General features: G+C 46.1%; 1 protein-coding gene across 1 annotated transcript in view; it reads right to left on the bottom strand.

The window, feature by feature from the left end:
* LOC106613561 (nuclear factor 1 A-type) overlaps nt 1–19,088 on the bottom strand; it is a 138,029-nt gene that overhangs the window by 16,810 nt on the left and 102,131 nt on the right. The window contains 4 exon segments of the mRNA XM_014215960.2: nt 3,844–3,935; nt 4,106–4,199; nt 4,201–4,272; nt 6,690–6,868. Coding sequence (XP_014071435.1) covers nt 3,844–3,935; nt 4,106–4,199; nt 4,201–4,272; nt 6,690–6,868 — 437 coding nt within the window.

Consider the following 19,088-nt stretch of genomic DNA (forward strand, 5'->3'; position numbering starts at 1 on the left):
TGTTTAGTAGTGTGTAGTGATGTTTAGTAGTGTGTAGTGATGTTTAGTAGTGTGTGGTGATGTTTAGTAGTGTGTGGTGATGTTTAGTAGTGTGTAGTGATGTTTAGTAGTGTGTAGTGATGTTTAGTAGTGTGTAGTGATGTTTAGTAGTGTGTAGTGATGTTTAGTAGTGTGTAGTGATGTTTAGTAGTGTGTGGTGATGTTTAGTAGTGTGTGGTGATGTTTAGTAGTGTGTAGTGATGTTTAGTAGTGTGTAGTGATGTTTAGTAGTGTGTAGTGACGTTTAGTAGTGTGTAGTGATGTTTAGTAGTGTGTAGTGATGTTTAGTAGTGTGTAGTGATGGTAGTGTGTAGTGACGTTTAGTAGTGTGTAGTGATGTTTAGTAGTGTGTAGTGATGTTTAGTAGTGTGTAGTGATGTTTAGTAGTGTGTAGTGATGGTAGTGTGTAGTGACGTTTAGTAGTGTGTAGTGATGTTTAGTAGTGTGTGGTGATGTTTAGTAGTGTGTAGTGTGTAGTGATGTTTAGTAGTGTGTAGTGATGTTTAGTAGTGTGTAGTGATGTTTAGTAGTGTGTAGTGATGTTTAGTAGTGTGTAGTGGTGTTTAGTAGTGTGTAGTGATGGTAGTGTGTGGTGATGTTTAGTAGTGTGTAGTGATGTTTAGTAGTGTGTAGTGATGTTTAGTAGTGTGTGGTGATGTTTAGTAGTGTGTGGTGATGTTTAGTAGTGTGTAGTGATGTTTAGTAGTGTGTAGTGATGTTTAGTAGTGTGTAGTGATGTTTAGTAGTGTGTGGTGATGTTTAGTAGTGTGTAGTGATGTTTAGTAGTGTGTAGTGATGTTTAGTAGTGTGTAGTGGTGTTTAGTAGTGTGTAGTGATGGTAGTGTGTGGTGATGTTTAGTAGTGTGTGGTGATGTTTAGTAGTGTGTAGTGATGTTTAGTAGTGTGTAGTGATGGTAGTGTGTAGTGATGTTTAGTAGTGTGTAGTGATGTTTAGTAGTGTGTAGTGATGTTTAGTAGTGTGTAGTGATGGTAGTGTGTAGTGATGGTAGTGTGTAGTGACGTTTAGTAGTGTGTAGTGACGTTTAGTAGTGTGTAGTGACGTTTAGTAGTGTGTAGTGACGTTTAGTAGTGTGTAGTGACGTTTAGTAGTGTGTAGTGATGTTTAGTAGTGATGTTTAGTAGTGTGTAGCGATGTTTAGTAGTGTGTAGCGATGTTTAGTAGTGTGTAGCGGTGTTTAGTAGTGTGTAGCGGTGTTTAGTAGTGTGTAGTGACGTTTAGTAGTGTGTAGTGACGTTTAGTAGTGTGTAGTGACGTTTAGTAGTGTGTAGTGACGTTTAGTAGTGTGTAGTGATGTTTAGTAGTGTGTAGTGATGTTTAGTAGTGATGTTTAGTAGTGATGTTTAGTAGTGATGTTTAGTAGTGTGTAGTGATGTTTAGTAGTGTGTAGTGACGTTTAGTAGTGTGTAGTGATGGTAGTGTGTAGTGATGGTAGTGTGTAGTGACGTTTAGTAGTGTGTAGTGACGTTTAGTAGTGTGTAGTGACGTTTAGTAGTGTGTAGTGACGTTTAGTAGTGTGTAGTGACGTTTAGTAGTGTGTAGTGACGTTTAGTAGTGTGTAGTGATGTTTAGTAGTGTGTAGTGATGTTTAGTAGTGTGTAGTGATGTTTAGTAGTGTGTAGTGACGTTTAGTAGTGTGTAGTGACGTTTAGTAGTGTGTAGTGACGTTTAGTAGTGTGTAGTGATGTTTAGTAGTGTGTAGTGACGTTTAGTAGTGTGTAGTGACGTTTAGTAGTGTGTGGTGACGTTTAGTAGTGTGTAGTGATGTTTAGTAGTGTGTAGTGACGTTTAGTAGTGTGTAGTGATGGTAGTGTGTAGTTATGTTTAGTAGTGTGTAGTGATGTTTAGTAGTGTGTAGTGATGTTTAGTAGTGTGTAGTGATGTTTAGTAGTGTGTAGTGATGTTTAGTAGTGTGTAGTGATGTTTAGTAGTGTGTAGTGATGTTTAGTAGTGTGTAGTGACGTTTAGTAGTGTGTAGTGATGGTAGTGTGTAGTTATGTTTAGTAGTGTGTAGTGATGTTTAGTAGTGTGTAGTGATGTTTAGTAGTGTGTAGTGATGTTTAGTAGTGTGTAGTGGTGTTTAGTAGTGTGTAGTGATGGTAGTGTGTAGTGATGTTTAGTAGTGTGTAGTGATGTTTAGTAGTGTGTAGTGATGTTTAGTAGTGTGTAGTGATGTTTAGTAGTGTGTAGTGTGTGGTGGTGTTTAGTAGTGTGTGGTGATGTTTAGTAGTGTGTAGTGATGTTTAGTAGTGTGTAGTGATGTTTAGTGTTTAGTAGTGTGTAGTGATGTTTAGTAGTGTGTAGTGATGTTTAGTAGTGTGTAGTGATGTTTAGTAGTGTGTAGTGATGTTTAGTAGTGTGTAGTGATGTTTAGTAGTGTGTAGTGATGTTTAGTAGTGTGTAGTGATGTTTAGTAGTGTGTAGTGATGTTTAGTAGTGTGTAGTGATGTTTAGTAGTGTGTAGTGACGTTTAGTAGTGTGTAGTGATGTTTAGTAGTGTGTAGTGACGTTTAGTAGTGTGTAGTGATGTTTAGTAGTGTGTAGTGATGTTTAGTAGTGTGTAGTGATGTTTAGTAGTGTGTAGTGGTGTTTAGTAGTGTGTAGTGATGGTAGTGTGTAGTGATGTTTAGTAGTGTGTAGTGATGTTTAGTAGTGTGTAGTGATGTTTAGTAGTGTGTAGTGACGTTTAGTAGTGTGTAGTGATGTTTAGTAGTGTGTAGTGACGTTTAGTAGTGTGTAGTGACGTTTAGTAGTGTGTAGTGATGTTTAGTAGTGTGTAGTGATGTTTAGTAGTGTGTAGTGACGTTTAGTAGTGTGTAGTGATGTTTAGTAGTGTGTAGTGATGTTTAGTAGTGTGTAGTGACGTATGGTAGTGTGTAGTGACGTTTAGTAGTGTGTAGTGACGTTTAGTAGTGTGTAGTGATGTTTAGTAGTGTGTAGTGATGGTAGTGTGTAGTGACGTTTAGTAGTGTGTAGTGATGTTTAGTAGTGTGTAGTGATGTTTAGTAGTGTGTATTGATGTTTAGTAGTGTGTAGTGATGTTTAGTAGTGTGTAGTGATGTTTAGTAGTGTGTAGTGATGTTTAGTAGTGTGTAGTGATGTTTAGTAGTGTGTAGTGATGTTTAGTAGTGTGTAGTGATGTTTAGTAGTGTGTGGTGACGTTTAGTAGTGTGTAGTGACGTTTAGTAGTGTGTAGTGACGTTTAGTAGTGTGTAGTGATGTTTAGTAGTGTGTAGTGATGTTTAGTAGTGTGTAGTGATGTTTAGTAGTGTGTAGTGATGTTTAGTAGTGTGTAGTGATGTTTAGTAGTGTGTAGTGATGTGAACTAGTGTGTAGTGATGTGAACTAGTGTGTAGTGGTGTGTGTGTGTGTAGTGCTGTGTGTATGTGTGTGTGTATGTGCGGAGTGGTCAGTGTCTAGAGAGGTGGTCTCAGTCAGGGCCACACCAATTACAATCACCATAAATCACCTCTGGAATAAGTCCCCGTCCAGCCTAGACCCTACTACTAGTACACACACACACACACACACACACACACACACACACACACACAAGTCACCAAGTGTTAGCTTATCACACAGCTCCCTTGGGAACAGAAGCTACAGTATATAGTGTGTGTGTGTGTGTGTGTGTGTGTGTGTGTGTGTGTGTGTGTGTGTGTGTGTGTGTGTGTGTGTGTGTGTGTGTGTGTGTGTGTGTGTAGCAGACTCCTGGGAAACAGAGGACTCTCTTTCCCAGCAGACGGGGACAGTAGCCGTACAACACTGTAGGATGTGTGGCTCACCTGGGGCTGCTGAGGGATATTTACAAAGCTGGGGTCTCGGGGGCCCACACTGACGAAGCGCTGGGCTGGGGACGTGCTCGGTGTGGAGTAGGCTGCAGCGGGTCAGAAAGGGAGAGGAAGTCATGCCTCGGTCATCCATTGAGATAGAGGAGGTGAGTGCTTGCTAATTCCAAAAGGAGGATGTCAACCCAAGTAGCCAGGTGATACGTCTGTGTGTGTGGGTGTGTGTGTGTAGGTGTGTTTGTGTCCAGTGTCCACTCACTTGGCGAGGTGGGGGAGTTGCCCCCTCCCTCGGTGGAGGTGGAGGGTGGTTTGGAGTCTGGCACAGGCAGGGGTACGGGCCGCGCCATGGGGGGGCGGGGGTGGAGGGGGCAGCATGGGGGTGGGCAGGAATGGGTTGTGGACCTTCCCCTGACTGCTTCCGTTGGGCTGAAAGAGAGAGAGAGAGAGAGAAAGAGAGATATATATATACACAGAGAGAGAGAGAGAGAGAGAGAGAGATATACAGAGAGAGAGAGAGAGAGAGAGAGAGAGAGAGAGAGAGAGAGAGAGAGAGAGAGAGAGAGAGAGAGAGAGAGAGAGAGGGGGGGGTAGAGAAAGCGAGACAGAGAATACAAAGTAAAAACCAAGCATCATTGCACCTTCAAAACCTGAACCCACCACAAACGTACACACACACACACACACACACGCACACACACGCACGCACGCACGCAAACCTCCCAACAGGTCAGTGCTGTAACCTGTTACAGTATCACTATCAGAGTATCGGTCCTGCTTGTCCTCTAAACAGGCCCTTTGTGTGTGCACGTTCGACGGAGGACACGCGCACATTAAAGAGCTTCTTTGCGAGACACAGCAATTTTCCCTGCTCCTGGTCATAAAGAATTCTGCTGCTGTGCGCACTTTGCCGTTGATAATCTATTACCAAAACAGTGTGCTGGGGCTAACTCTCCCTCTCTCTCTCTCTCTCTCTCTCTCTCTCTCTCTCCGTCCCTCTCGTGCTCTCTGAAGCATCAGGGCTAACTCCTCCACTCTCCCTCTTCCTCCTCACAGCCTCTCTATCCCCCTACCCCTCCATGTCTCTCTTCCCCCTCTCCTTCCTCTCTCTCCCTCTTAATCTATCCATCCCTCTTTCTCTCACTCTCTCCACCTCCTCCTATCCCGCCGTCTCTCGTTGTGGTGTCGGGGCCAGGTTGGAGACAGCAGGCTGTAGGGTCAGCTACCGTGCACTCCAGATTTATGCCCGGAAGGAAGTCACACCGGTGTGTGTGTGTGTGTGTGTGGGTCTATGCGTGTGTGCAATAGAGACAGCTGTAAATCAACTCGCCACGTCGTTTGATACAGAATCCCGCGTCATGTTCGGATTCGATCGAGAACGATTCTGTAGCTCTGTTTTTGGTGATTGAATTACCATGAAGAGCCAGGTAAGACGGTTCGTTTTGGTGATTGAATTACCATGAAGAGCCAGGTAAGACGGTTCGTTTTGGTGATTGAATTACCATGAAGAGCCAGGTAAGACGGTTCGTTTTGGTGATTGAATTACCATGAAGAGCCAGGTAAGACGGTTCGTTTTGGTGATTGAATTACCATGAAGAGCCAGGTAAGACGGTTCGTTTTGGTGATTGAATTACCATGAAGAGCCAGGTAAGACGGTTCGTTTTGGTGATTGAATTACCATGAAGAGCCAGGTAAGACGGTTCGTTTTGGTGATTGAATTACCATGAAGAGCCAGGTAAGACGGTTCGTTTTGGTGATTGAATTACCATGAAGAGCCAGGTAAGACGGTTCGTTTTGGTGATTGAATTACCATGAAGAGCCAGGTAAGACGGTTCGTTGACGGTATTGGATATGTGCGTACCCTTATCCTTTACTGCTATTCAAAGCAAGAAGTTAGTCATTACTGAGACTGTCGTCACGGCTCACTAAGCCTTTACACACACAGTGGTGTTCTCTCTGTGTGTGTGTGTGTGTGTGTGTGAGTGAAAGAGAGAGTGTGTCTCGCAGTGTGTGTGTGTATTGTGGGCAGGAGTACACGGAGAGATGGATTCAGATTAAATGGGCGAATGAAAAGTGTGCATGGGGAAACTGGTCTGGGTATTGATTCAGTGTCTAGACAGAAATATATCAACTATCTAACTGCAGACATCGAGTCAAACCCCCCCCCCCCCCCCAGATACAGACACACACACCCACACAAACTCGCTCACACACTCGCTCACACTCCCACACAAACGCATTCCCACGCAAGTACATATACACACATACAGGCATACGCACGCACACACACACCTCCACTGCAGTGCTCTCTCTTCGACCACTTGTACAGTATTTCCCCCATGGTATTTCTGCATACTTCTAACAGAGAAAAAAATCCCCCATTAGTGTATATATATATGTGTGTGTGAATGGACCAGCATGAATGTAGAGCACTATAGAGGGAGAAAGAAAACGGCAGAAGAATTTAAACAGAAGAATCCAACAAAAAAAGAAGCATCGAACAAGTAACGCATCCCAAATGACACCCTAATCCATATGGGGCCTGGTCAAAAGTAGTGCACTGTGTAGGGCAGGGGTAGGTAACCCCGTTCCTGGAGTGGCGCAGGTACTGCAGGATATTGGTCCAACTAGGCACCACACCTGACTAACTAAGCTAATTGATCAGTTCAGCGATTTGCCTAAATTCAACACCCCTGGTCTTCCAGGTCGGTTCAATCTAAAACCATGTGCCTGCGGCCCTCCAGGACCAGGGTAGCCTACCCCTGAAATAGGGAATACGGTGCCATTTGGGACACAGCCCAGGTGTTTGTGGTATGTATGTACTGTAGAAGGCTCCGTGGTCTTACGTTAAGGAAGCCCACCTGTCCTCCCTGCTGGCCGGAGTCGGGGCAGACAAGCTGGACAAACTCCTTGAGGCTCTCCTGGGGGTGGTACCGGATGGCCGGGTGGGAGAAGTAGGAGCCGGGCTGCTGGATGATGGGCGACGTGGGGAAGTGGAGGCTCGACGGCGTGGCGTGGGGACTCGCTGTGGGGTGGAGAGGTGGGGGGGAGATAGAGAGTTTGTCATGTCAGTCAATAAGAGAGAGAGAGAGAGAGAGAGAGAGAGAGACTGGTTAGGGAGTAGGCTAGAGAGATGGGAGGATGGAGGAGAGAAGGTGACATCATCTATCACCATAGTTTGACACACACCATTTAGTATGTCACTTAATGCCATACGTGTACCGCACATCAACACACTCACATCCTGACACACCCACATAATCACACCCACTAATTCCCAAACAAACAAACGTCCAGACACAAACACAAGCTGGGCTGTGCGTGTGTGTGTGTGTGTGTGTGTGTGTGTGTGACAGGCCTTTTTGACGTGGTGGTGACAGAGGGGTGACAGAGGGCAGGCGGCCCACGGTTCAGATGACAAGACGTCTACGGACCACAATGCCCCTCACTGTCTATCAAAAGGGAGGAGGGCCCTCCATGATTCAACCAAAGGCATACTTTGGCCCGCATTCCTTCACTCACTCAAGGGAAAAATGTGGTAACTGTTTACTTTACACTTCTAAACATGATATTTGTCGCAAATTGGTATACAGTCATTGTAATTAGGCAATTTAGGCATTAGTGACATTTGTGATGTCCGCTGATGGCATTTGACTTTGCACCGTCACATCAGAAGTGTCGAGAGCAATGAGTCTAGAGTGGTTGGTGCCAAGTCTTAGTCCGTGTACGTTTTGGATGTAGTCACCGATGATACAATGAAATATTTTAATCCTCTAAATTCCAAATCTGTGTGTGTGAGCGAGAGTGTGCGTGAACACGTGTGTGATGTCTGCATGTGAGCGAGAGTCGGTGTGAGAGTGAACGCAAGCGTGCGCCCGCGTGTGTGTTTGCGTGTGTGTGTGTGTGAATCCTGTGTGTGTCTGTGTGAGTGGGAGCGCGTGTAAGGTTTGTGTGTGTGTGTTGATCCGCATGTGTGTGTGAGATTCAATGCAAGTGGGCGCGCGGGCTCAATGAATCGACTGGCACAGACCTGCAGCACTGCACCTGTCCTCCACTCGGATCCCGTGGTATAACTGACAGTGCTGTAATGGATCGAGGCTTATTAAGTATTTAATTGTAACCAGCACTATCTAATTAGGCTGCTCTTAATAGAGGTAATATTCAGTTATTGGTTATTAGTATAATGCCTGGCTGGGACGTGCAACGGCGGGGGAGAGAGAGGGGGTCTTTAAGCCTGTGATGTATTACTGCTGGGTCTCTTAATAAGACTCTCTCTCTCTCCGCCACTCTGCCCATTTCCAATATCAGCAACAGAGAGAGAGAGAGAGAGAGAGAGAGAGAGAGAAAAGGCACAGCTATTACAGAGACAGAGTAGGATAAAGAGAGATGGTTAACTAAGAAAGAGAGATGGTAAACTTAGTGCGAGAGAGAGACCCCTTCCGAGAGAGAGAGAGAGAAAGAAAGAGAGGGAGAGAGAGGGCAGGGGGAGAAGCAGGGATCGTACAGCTATCGGAGAGAGAGAGAGAGAGAGAAAGAAAGAGAGGGAGAGAAGCAGGGATCATACAGCTATCGGAGAGAGAGAGAGAGAGAGAGAGAGAGATGGTAAGCTGATACTACATAAACATTGTTAAAGCCACAGCTCCCTGCTGCATTAATTCACTTAACTTTGCCGTGATTTATGGCTCTGTCAATAGAGGCTGACTGGAAACTGGGGGGACGCTCCCCCTCCGCCATGCCGCTATGTGGCCATTGTGTTTACAGTAATAATAGAATGGACCACGGCTCTCTCTGGGTGCATCCCAAACGGCACCCTATTCCCTACTTACAGCCTCAATAGAGTCTGACTGGAAACTGGACCCTGGGCAAATATAGTGCACTACATAGTGGATAGGGTGCCATTTGGGAAGCAGGCTCCATGCCCTTCCTCTATCACTTTCCAGCCTGAGAGGCTGAGAGAGACAGAAGCCGACCCCTCCTTTTCTCTTTTTGGCGTGCCCCGTCTTTTCATATTCCTGCCTTTTGTCTGGGGGGCTGGAATGTTGGACTTTTGAAGTGAGGGGTGGGGTCAGCGGGGGTGAGGGGTGGAGAGACAGGCTACGGGAGGGACAGACCCTTGCTGTGCACTCCCTGGCTGCGCGAGCACACACACACACACACACACACACACACACACACACACACACACACACACACACACACACACACACACACACACACACACACACACACACACACACACACATAATGAGCATGTGCATCCATGCACATGCACACAGGCGGAAGAGTGGAGTGTCCAGACTCTACAATTGAATTAGCCTTGCTGTGCTGTGTGCTGAGGCAATGCTGCAGAAGCTGCAGGCAGAAGAGAGAACCACACTGACCTCACAGAGGCAGACACACCCATTCACAAGCTGACTCAGTCACTCCCCCTCCTCCCTCTCTCTCCCTCTCTCACAGACACACTCTCTGTCCCTGTCATCCTCTCGCTCTCGCACTCTATGCCCTCAGGCACCGCTCCCTTTCAGACACCTCTCCCCTGTCCCATTCCCACCCTCTCTCTCTCTACCCCCACTCTCCTCCTCTTTCCAGCTCACTGGTCTGAAGCCTGTTCTCTGGCTCATGGCAATAGGTCATTGCTGAGCCTCCTCACAGACAGGGCAGTACTGGGTACAGTAACCCAGCAGCGCAAAGAGATCCTTTTATCGCCAGCCTAATTGACAAAACTTAAGTATTGCCAATTTTAATGTTGGCTGCGTTCAAGGCAACACCCGTGCCACCCCCGTGCTTCACGGTTGGGATGGTGTTCTTCGGCTGGCAAGCCTCCCCCTTTTCCTCCAAACAACGATGGTCATTATGGCCAAACAGTTCTATTTTTGTTTCATCAGACCAGAAGACATTTCTCCAAAAAGTACAATCTTTGTCCCCATGTGCAGTTGCAAACCGTAGTCTGGATTTTTTATGGCGGTTTTGGAGCAGTTGCTTCTTCCTTGCTGAGCGGCCTTTCAGGTTATGTCGATATAGGACTCGTTTAACTGTGGATATAGATACTTTTGTACCTGTTTCCTCCAGCATCTTCACAAGGTCCTTTGCTGTTGTTCTGGGATTGATTTGCACTATTCGCACCAAAGTACATTCATCTCTAGGAGACAGAACACGTCTCCTTCCTGAGCAGTATGAAGGCTGTGTGGTCCCATGGTGTTTATACTTGCATACTATTGTTTGTACAGAAGAACATGCTACCTTCAGGCGTTTGGAAATAGCTCCCAAGGATGAACCAGACTTGTGGAGGTCTACAATTTTTTTCCTGAGGTCTGACGTTTGATGGTAGGCCTTGAAATACATCCACAGGTACACTTCCAATTGACTCTCAAGTTATGTCAATTAGCCTATCAGAAGCTTCTAAAGCCATGGGATCATTTTCTAGAATTTTCCAAGCTGTTTAAAGGCACAGTCAACTTAGTGTATGTAAACTTCTGACCCACTGGAATTGTGATACAGTGAATTATAAGTGAAATAATCAATTGTCTGTAAACAATTGTTGGAAACATTACTTGTGTCATGCACAAAGTAGATGTGTTACCCGACTTGCCAAAACTATAGTTTGTTAACAAGAACTTTGTGGAGTGGTTGAAAAACGAGTTTTAATGACTCCAACCTCAGTGTATGTTAACTTCTGACTTCAACTGTATATATATTTGAGATTCTTCAAAGTAGCTACCGTTTGCCTTGATGACAGCTTTGCACACAGCTTTGCACACTGGTGAGTACGGCTAGTAAAATGTTGACGAGTCACTCTCTAGTTAGCGCCTGACAAGTGTGCTAATAAAACACCCCGTCACACTTGCAGTCTTACACGCACAGGCACAGACAAACCTGAGACGTGCACACACGCACACACCACTCAAGGAGGTACTATGTCCCCCGTTAGAATCATAATCAATCATTGTTGTTTTTATACCTCCCGCTCGCCACAACGTTAGCTAGCGAGGCAGATTGTCTAAGTAGACTACAATTGACAGGTGTCACTTAGGACTGTGTCCAAAATGCCCTAAATGGGATCTGGTCAAAAGTAGTGCACTATGTAGGGAATAGGGTGCTATTTTGGATGCATCCATAGTCTCTGGATCACCGCCACTTATCATCGCTTAACCCCGTCCAGTATATGGCCGTAGAGTCTGAGTAATTGACCGCTGCCTTTCTGGCCACTGACCAGCTCCTGTCCCACTGTGCCGACCGGCTTGGACCGGTCCAAGAGGGGTCCGCAAATGTCCATTACACAAATGGCCAGCGTCAATTAGGAATAATTATTTATTTTTGGGGAGACCAAACTTAAGTGTTCGAGAACGATTTCCAATTACTTAAATAGCCTTGCTCACATGTTGTGTTCCTCATTTATGCTCTGATTAATATTTTCCCAGGGAGAAATTGTGAGTAAACTAAGTTTCGCGCCCATGTTTCAGCTTGTCAACTAACGAGCCCAAAAAGGCTTTTAGCATGCAGAGGGGGGCTGCTACTCTACCCCTTAAACCCATCTTTACTGTATTTAGTCCCCTCTTCACATCTAGCGGTCACACTACCGATCCTGGGGACCGCTAGCCTGGTTAACACCCGACTGAATGCTGTACTCACCATTACCTCGCCAGCGCAACATTCAGTCTGCTTAAAACAGGTTAGGGGAGCCCTGTCAATACTTCTTGTCATTCCCATCAATCACTTCATATCTGAATTATCCATACTGAACAAAAATGTTTCATGAGCTGAAATAAAAGATCCCGGAAATGTTCCGTACGCACAAAAAGCTTATTTCTCTCTAATTTTGTGTACACGTCTCTACATCCCTGTTAGTGAGCATTCCTCCTTTGCCAAGATAATCCATCCACCTGACAGGTGTGGCATATCAAGAAGCTGATTTAAACAGCAAGATCATTACACAGGTGCACCTTGTGCTGGGGACAATAAAAGGCCATTCTAAAATGGGCAGTGTTTGTCACACAACACAATGCCACAGATGTCTCAAGTTTTGAGGGAACGTGCAATAGGCATGCTGACTGCAGGAATGTCCACCAGAGCTGTTGCCAGAGAATTTAATGTTAATTTCTCTACCATAAGCCCCCTCTGTCGTTTTAGAGAATTTGGCAGTACGTCCAACCGGACTCACAACCGCAGACCACGTGTAACCACGCCGGACCTCCACATCCGGCTTCCTCACCTGTGGGATCGTCTGAGACTAGCCAACCAGACAGCTGATGAAACGGAGGAGTATTTCTGTCTGTAATAAAGCCCTTTTGTGGGAAAAAAAACTCATTCTGATTGGCTGGGCCTGGGTCCCCAGTGGGTACATTAATGAGGCTCTAATCTATGAATTTCACATGACTGGGCAGGTGCACAGCCATGGGTGGGCCTGGGAGGGCCTGCCCAGTCATGTGAAATTCATAGATTAGGGCCTCATTTATTTATTTCAACCGACTTATTTCCTGATATGAACGTTAACTCAATAAAATCATTGAAATCGTTGTATGTTGCGTTTATATTTTTGTTCAGTATAGGTTCCATTTTTTGACCAATTATTTGGGTATGATAAGTGAGCTGTCAGAGGTCCAAATACCATGAGAATTCAGCCTGTTATGAGCTGTTATAACACTGCTGATTTGAAAAGACTCCACAGGTGGTCAAGGAGAAATCGGGGTAACAGTGTTAAGGCCTGTTAGAGGGGTGGGTGGAGTAACCTGCCACTGCTACAGAGAAAGATGTATTCCTGACAGCAAACACACCACAGGTCATAACTCCCTGAATAAGCTCCCTCTTCTCTTCCTCTCTGAGGTTTATTTGGGCTTCGCCTCGTGAGTGTACTGATGCCACATTGTTGGGACAACGGGGAGGATATCAAATATATCCAAGCAGCTGATATGCTGCTAGCCTGCTAGTACGCTAACTATGGGCTTTGTAGCCCCGTGCCCCCATGCCTCATCCATTCAACTCCATGGGGAGGGGGGGGGGGTAGGGGAGGTTGGGGACAGCATCCCCAGCAGGGTCTCTGAGGGCCTTTCACTGGGGCTCTAAGCGAGGCCTGTTAGCTGTGACTTTAGCGCGTCATTATGGAGGAAAGATGAAAGTGGGTCTGGATGGACAGCAGGTCCTCCCCACACGTGCCCAGTGGGTGGGCCTGTAGCTAATCTGGAGGGGGTCCAGGGGCTTTGCCCCCCCCCCGGGTCAAATATGTAAATGATCATGACGTGGGAGGGGACGGAACAGGACGGGAAGCTGGCTAAGGCTTCAGACAGCTGGCGGGAGATGGAGGGAGGGAGGGAGGGAGCAGTGGGCTTCATTGTGGTCTGGGCCTACATGAGGGGCTGCATGGCCAATAGAAAAGTGCTACGGATTAGTTCCACTTTGCAAATCGAATTGGTTCGCTGGCTTTTTCTTCCCCCACCTACCACTTTGTTCTATTTTACCTCCACTGCCAACTTTTACTTGAAAAATATATTATACACTGAGCGTACAAACATTAAGAACACCTGTAAACAGTGACTGGTAGCAGGAATATATAAAATACTAGTAATATTCTAGTGGTAATACACTGAGTATACCAAACTCTAAGAACACCTTCCTAATATTGGGTTGAACAGAACAGCCTCAATTTGTCAGGACATGGACTCTACAAGGTGTCGAAAGCGTTCCACAGGGATGCTGGCCCATTTTGGCTCCAATGTTTCCCACAGTTGTGTCAAGTTGTCTGGATGTCCTTTGGGTGGTGGACCATTCTAGATATACACGGGAAACTGTTGAGCGTGGAAAACAACAACAGTGTTACAGTTCTTGTCACAAACCGGTGCACCTGGCACCTACTACCATACCCCATTCAAAGGCACTTAAATATTTTGTCTTGCCCATTCACCTTCTGAATGGCACACTCCACGTCTCAATTGTCTCGAGGCTTAAAAATACTTATTTAACAAGTCTCCTCCCCTTCATCTACACTGATTGAAGTGGATGAAATAGGTGACATCAATAAGGGATCATAGCTTTCACCTGGATTCACCTGGTCTGTCTATGTCAGGGAAAGAGCAGGTGTTCATAATGTTTTGTACACTCCGTGTCTATAACCCACAGATGGATTCACGAAAATAAAAACAATCCCTCCCTTATTATGACTGAGGCGGGTGGTTTTCACGTGGAGAGATATCAACAGGTGGCGTGTGTGTGTGTGTGTGTGTGTGTGTGTGTGTGTGTGTGTGTGTGTGTGTGTGTGTGTGTGTGTGTGTGTGTGTGTGTGTGAACCCGTGGGAGGAGGCTGCTGAAGAGAGTGCAGAGGGAGACAACGAAAGAAGAATGTTTTAATAGCCCTTTTGAAGACGAGAAGTTGAGCTAACGAACCGTGCGGCTCGCGAGTCTTTGTTTGCCAAATTGCGGCGCCCTGCGGCTACACCTATGTCTCGCGGCTGAACGGGTTCGCCTAACGTTTCAAAAGGAACGTGGGGCGTGAAGAAGGGGCTCCAACTATGATAAATCAATTACAGATGAGATTGGTACAACAGGGGCGGTTAAAGTCAACCAAACAGGCATGACAACCGGTTCGACTTATGAAGATGAATGAACACCACCATTTTGTCCTTTTATGTGAGTGTAGAACACAACATCCTAAATGTGACAGTTATACTACTTACTGACACGACTTAATCCCCCCCAAGCCTCAACCTTTAAGCCCCAGTGGGTATTACCGTTTTTTTTAGGTCAAAATATTATGGACATCAAGCCTGTATGAATCATCCAAAAGTGCACCCCCCCCCACTGGTCTACATTTATGGCTATATGGTAATAAGTCATAATATATAAACCAAATATAAACTAAACCATGTATAAACCAAACCGGCCAAAGGGAAAGCAGCTTGCCCTGGTGAGGTAATCTATGGATTACACGCACAGTAAAAATATCAACTGGTGTTCCATTCCCGGCTAAACCCACAGCCGACCATACATGCACTCACACACCCGCACGCACACACCCGCACGCACACACGGAACTAATCACCAAGTGTGAAAGGGGGATGGGATCTCGCACTCACAACCCATAAAGCAGAAACAGAACAACAGTGTTTCCCAACTCCGGTCCTCAAGTATCCCCAACAGCACACATTTTTGTTGAAGCCCCGGACAAAAACACCTGATTCAACTTGTCAAGGGCTTGATGATTAGTTGACAAGTAGAATCAGGTGTGCTTGTCTGGGGCTACAACAAAAATATGTACGGTTGGGGGTACTCCAGGACTGGAGATGGGAAACACGGCTGTACAACACGCTTACAGTAGCAACACAAAGTACGAGCAGAGCCACACACACAGCACCACTAGCAGCAAGGACACTAATGCTTCGTCTCTATCTCTCTACAGCCCTTATCTGACAGAGGGGAGTAGGCAGCTATAGGTGGTGAACTAGGGGGAGCCAGGGATGACACGGTTGGGGTGGGGTGGGGTGGGGGGGGGGGTGGGACCTCACCTCTAGGTCCTGTAATGACAGGCCGATGATGGTGTGTGAATGCCGTTCGGGGGGAGGAGGTGGTCTGCGAAGGCACGACGGGGCTGCTGAAACCACACTTCTCTGACTTCTTTAATGTGGTGGGCGATGGCATCCCTGGCAAGAATGATTGATAAGTGAAATTTAATAAGGAAATGTCACGGAGACTCACAGGCTGGGTTCACAGGTGAGAGAGTGTGTGTGGGGGGGTGGGGGGGAGGTGCAAGGGGGGTTGGCGAGGTGTGGGGGCCAGACTAGGGGGTTGGGGGGGGGGGGAGGGAGTGGTCAGGGCCCAACGGAGCGCAGCATAGGCTATACGAGTGGAGGCCGGTCTTTAAAGGGGAATACAGATACTTTTGTGCCTTGCGTCGCAATTCTTATTTATTTTTTTAAAGATATTGCCAAAAATCCTCACCTTTGTTGTTTGCAGGGTCCTCAATGTTAATCCGTCTGACAATGTTAGGGATTTGATGACGATACAGAAGCTAAAGTTACTGGATTACTTTTGAGAAGCATAGCTCTGAGGCACACATGTGTGCATTGACTGCCATTTTGTAAGGACATCTTTGCCTATTCAGTTAGAGTTTTTAGAAATTAGTTTAGTTTATGAAATTCCAGTAGACAGCACTAATTAGAAAATGTAGATTTTTTAAATTTTTTATTGAGTTGAGGTTAGTTGTTAATAAATGAATGATATAATTTCCATTCCAGAAAATGGGCCAAAAAATATATAGAACGAATAGACATGCTTTATCCGTGGGCTGATGGGGGTTTAGGGTTAAGAGAGAGAGATGTGGGAAGAGGAGAGTGGGAATGGTTAAAATAGGGGAAGGAGGAATAGATGGTATAGTAGACAGGTAAGGTCCTAGTGGCAAAGCACACAGCATGGTCACACAGTCCTAGTCCAGTGTGTACTGGGGGCTTTGCTGGGTTAATGTGAGCAATGGGTTCAGATAGCATTTACCACAAGAGTTTAAGCCAAAGAGAATAGTCAGTAGAGAGACCATGCATGATAACGTTATTTGTATGGTCCATATTCAGTCTCTACTGTAATTGGTTGTGCACCACAGCCAATCAAAGCTCTATTTGACCACACCCCAACCACACTGGATGCTTTCGTTTTACCTTGTCAGATGCACCAATGGAATGGTCTAAATTATGCAAACTCTGCACACCATACAAGGTAAAACTAATGCTCCCGATAAACACTAAATGGCTTTTAAAATATTAGTCGAAGAATAAAGCTTTCCTCATAATTGTAATGCCTCTCATTTTTGTTATGGAAGAATTAAACATTCCTTCCGACATTCCGAAAAGATCATGCGCCAAGCAGAGCTGGATTTTGCCATTTTCTAGCTCGTCTTGGAAGCATTGGAGGTGGGATCTGAAGTCTCTAGATGGGTCTGTGTCAAGGGACTGAGGTCTGTGTGTAAAAAGTGTGTGTGGCAATCCAGCCCTAAATCACACAGAAGTCTTGGTTTCTCCAGCCCTCGCAGTCTCCTTTCCCCTTTCAGGCAGTGAGAGAGGGAGATAAAGAAAGAGATGGAAGGACTGACTAATAATTGCCCTCCGTTGGCTAAAGAAGGGTTTTTGAGGAAGGCTGTTTGATCAAACTGAGTTGGAAAGGGAAGGACTTAAGGTAGAAGTTGACCCTAACCACATATATATATATACATAGGATCAGATTGCACAGCCCCCAATCGTAACCTTAGCCATTTGGGGGGTAAATAATATCTGCTCTTGGACCAGTTAGGGGAAACTTCTCTGGGGTGGGGGCAGGTTGGAGGATGGACACACAGTCACAGTTTAGAGAACATCAAGAGGCGAGGGTTGGCTGCTTTCAACACAAACAGCTCAGGTCATACTGACACCATAGAAACTATCCCAGCAATCAAGAAACAAAAGGGTACACAGACAAACAAACACAGGTCTATAAACCCACATCCAACATACAGTTTCACTCAATAAAAAGCTCCACAATGGCTGACAAGCACACAACATTCATCCCTCAGATACACACTTGTTCACCTTATAAAGACCTATCCATTCAATTGAAATGTATGTCTTATTAGACATATCGCTTAATGTCTACTTTGATCTCAAACACCTTCTCTAAAGCCACTATATATATCTGCAGCCCCAGCCTCATAAACAACACTAACAACAGTAACCAGAACTTCTAGAGAGAGAGCGGCAATCAAGCATGGGGAAAAAAACATCTGACGTTTGGGTGACCACCAAAGACGAGTCTCCCTTTTAAAATCCTGAGGAGGTATGTGACCAATTGCACCACGCATGGTCCGTCAGAACCATAAATACCATGTTCCCACAGGCTGTGTGGAGCAGAGAGATGAAAGACAGGGGGGTATGGGGGGGTCAGACCAAACGTTGGCAGTGCTCTTTGAGGGGGAGAACTTTCGGAGAAAAATTCTGCCCATTCATTACTATACCTGGCCCTTTGAAGTGGTGTTAGCGGCGGCGGCTAGCTAGCTAGCTTCAGAGGCCCGCTGAGCTGGTCCCTCTCCAACAGGGTAGCATAGATCAAACCAATAGGGGAGGCTGGAGGGTCTGGAACAGGCAGGAGGCTCAGACTTGGGCTGGAGTCAACAGGTTGATTTGTGGTCTAATGGCCAGGATCATACTCAAAGGTTTTCTACTGTAACAGTAAGAGCCTATCGGTCCCTGTTCAGTGTACAGGCAGCTATTGTAGACTAGAGTCTTCTTCATGTGCTAGGGAATGGGGTAGTGTGCTCAGGGAGCTCTGGATGCACGTGATTCAAGAAGAGATAGAGATTCATGGAGGTATGCGTAAAGTGAGATAGAGAAGAGGGAAAGCGAGGTACAGAGGTAGAGAGAGAGAATGAAGAGGAGAAAGTGGGTAAAGGGGCTGAGACTGGGAGGCAAAACATCTGGACTGAGAGATTGTGCGCGCGTGTGTGTGTGAATGCGTCTGTGTGCTCGTGTGTGTGTGTGTGGGAATGCAACTGTGTGTACTTGCTTGTGTGTTTACTTGCTTGTGTGTCTGGGTGAAGGGCCTGAAGTCTGAGAGTGAGTAATGAACATTTGAAAAGGTTCTGTCAGGTGGAATCAGAGCTGGGCTGTACTCAGCACTTTCCCCATTCCGAGGCGTTATTACACATAGAGGACGCTTCTCTCTCTCCATCTCTCTCCATCCCCCTCTCTCCTTTGCTCTCTCCTTCCTCTGACAAATTGACAAGCCTGCTGGCTGGTGGGCAGGCGATTCTGTATCGAGCATCCGCCCCCTCCTCGTCTTTCTCTGCTGTCCATCCGTCTCCCCTTCTACTGAGGCCTCTTCTCCGGTAAGCATCAATCAGGCCCAAGCTATCCCTGCTTTGCCCCAACTCAGGGGTGTGCAATTGGGCTTGCACAGCAGCCAGACAGGCTATAACGGAGAAAGGTCCTTTACCCGAGTCGACAAGCAGGGCAGGTTCAGCCATGAATACAGACGGCCTTATCAATGCCAGGGACAACAGCGTGCAGAGTCATGTCTGCTCCACGTTGCTACAACGCCTCCTCTGATAGGTGGAGACATATCAGGAAGCTGGTGTAGGTAATGTTCAAATACAATGAAAGGCGATTATGCTTCCGAACTTTAACCTATCAAATATGTGGATTGAGTAAGTCTTCTTCTGGACATGTTCCATTGATGGAACAACTTCTTCCTTGAACAGTCAGTTGAGACATACAGCTCAGCCCATTGCTTAACCCCCTCAC

This window comes from Salmo salar, chromosome ssa10 (genome assembly GCF_905237065.1).
Source record: "Salmo salar chromosome ssa10, Ssal_v3.1, whole genome shotgun sequence".
Taxonomy (NCBI): Eukaryota; Metazoa; Chordata; class Actinopteri; order Salmoniformes; family Salmonidae; genus Salmo; species Salmo salar.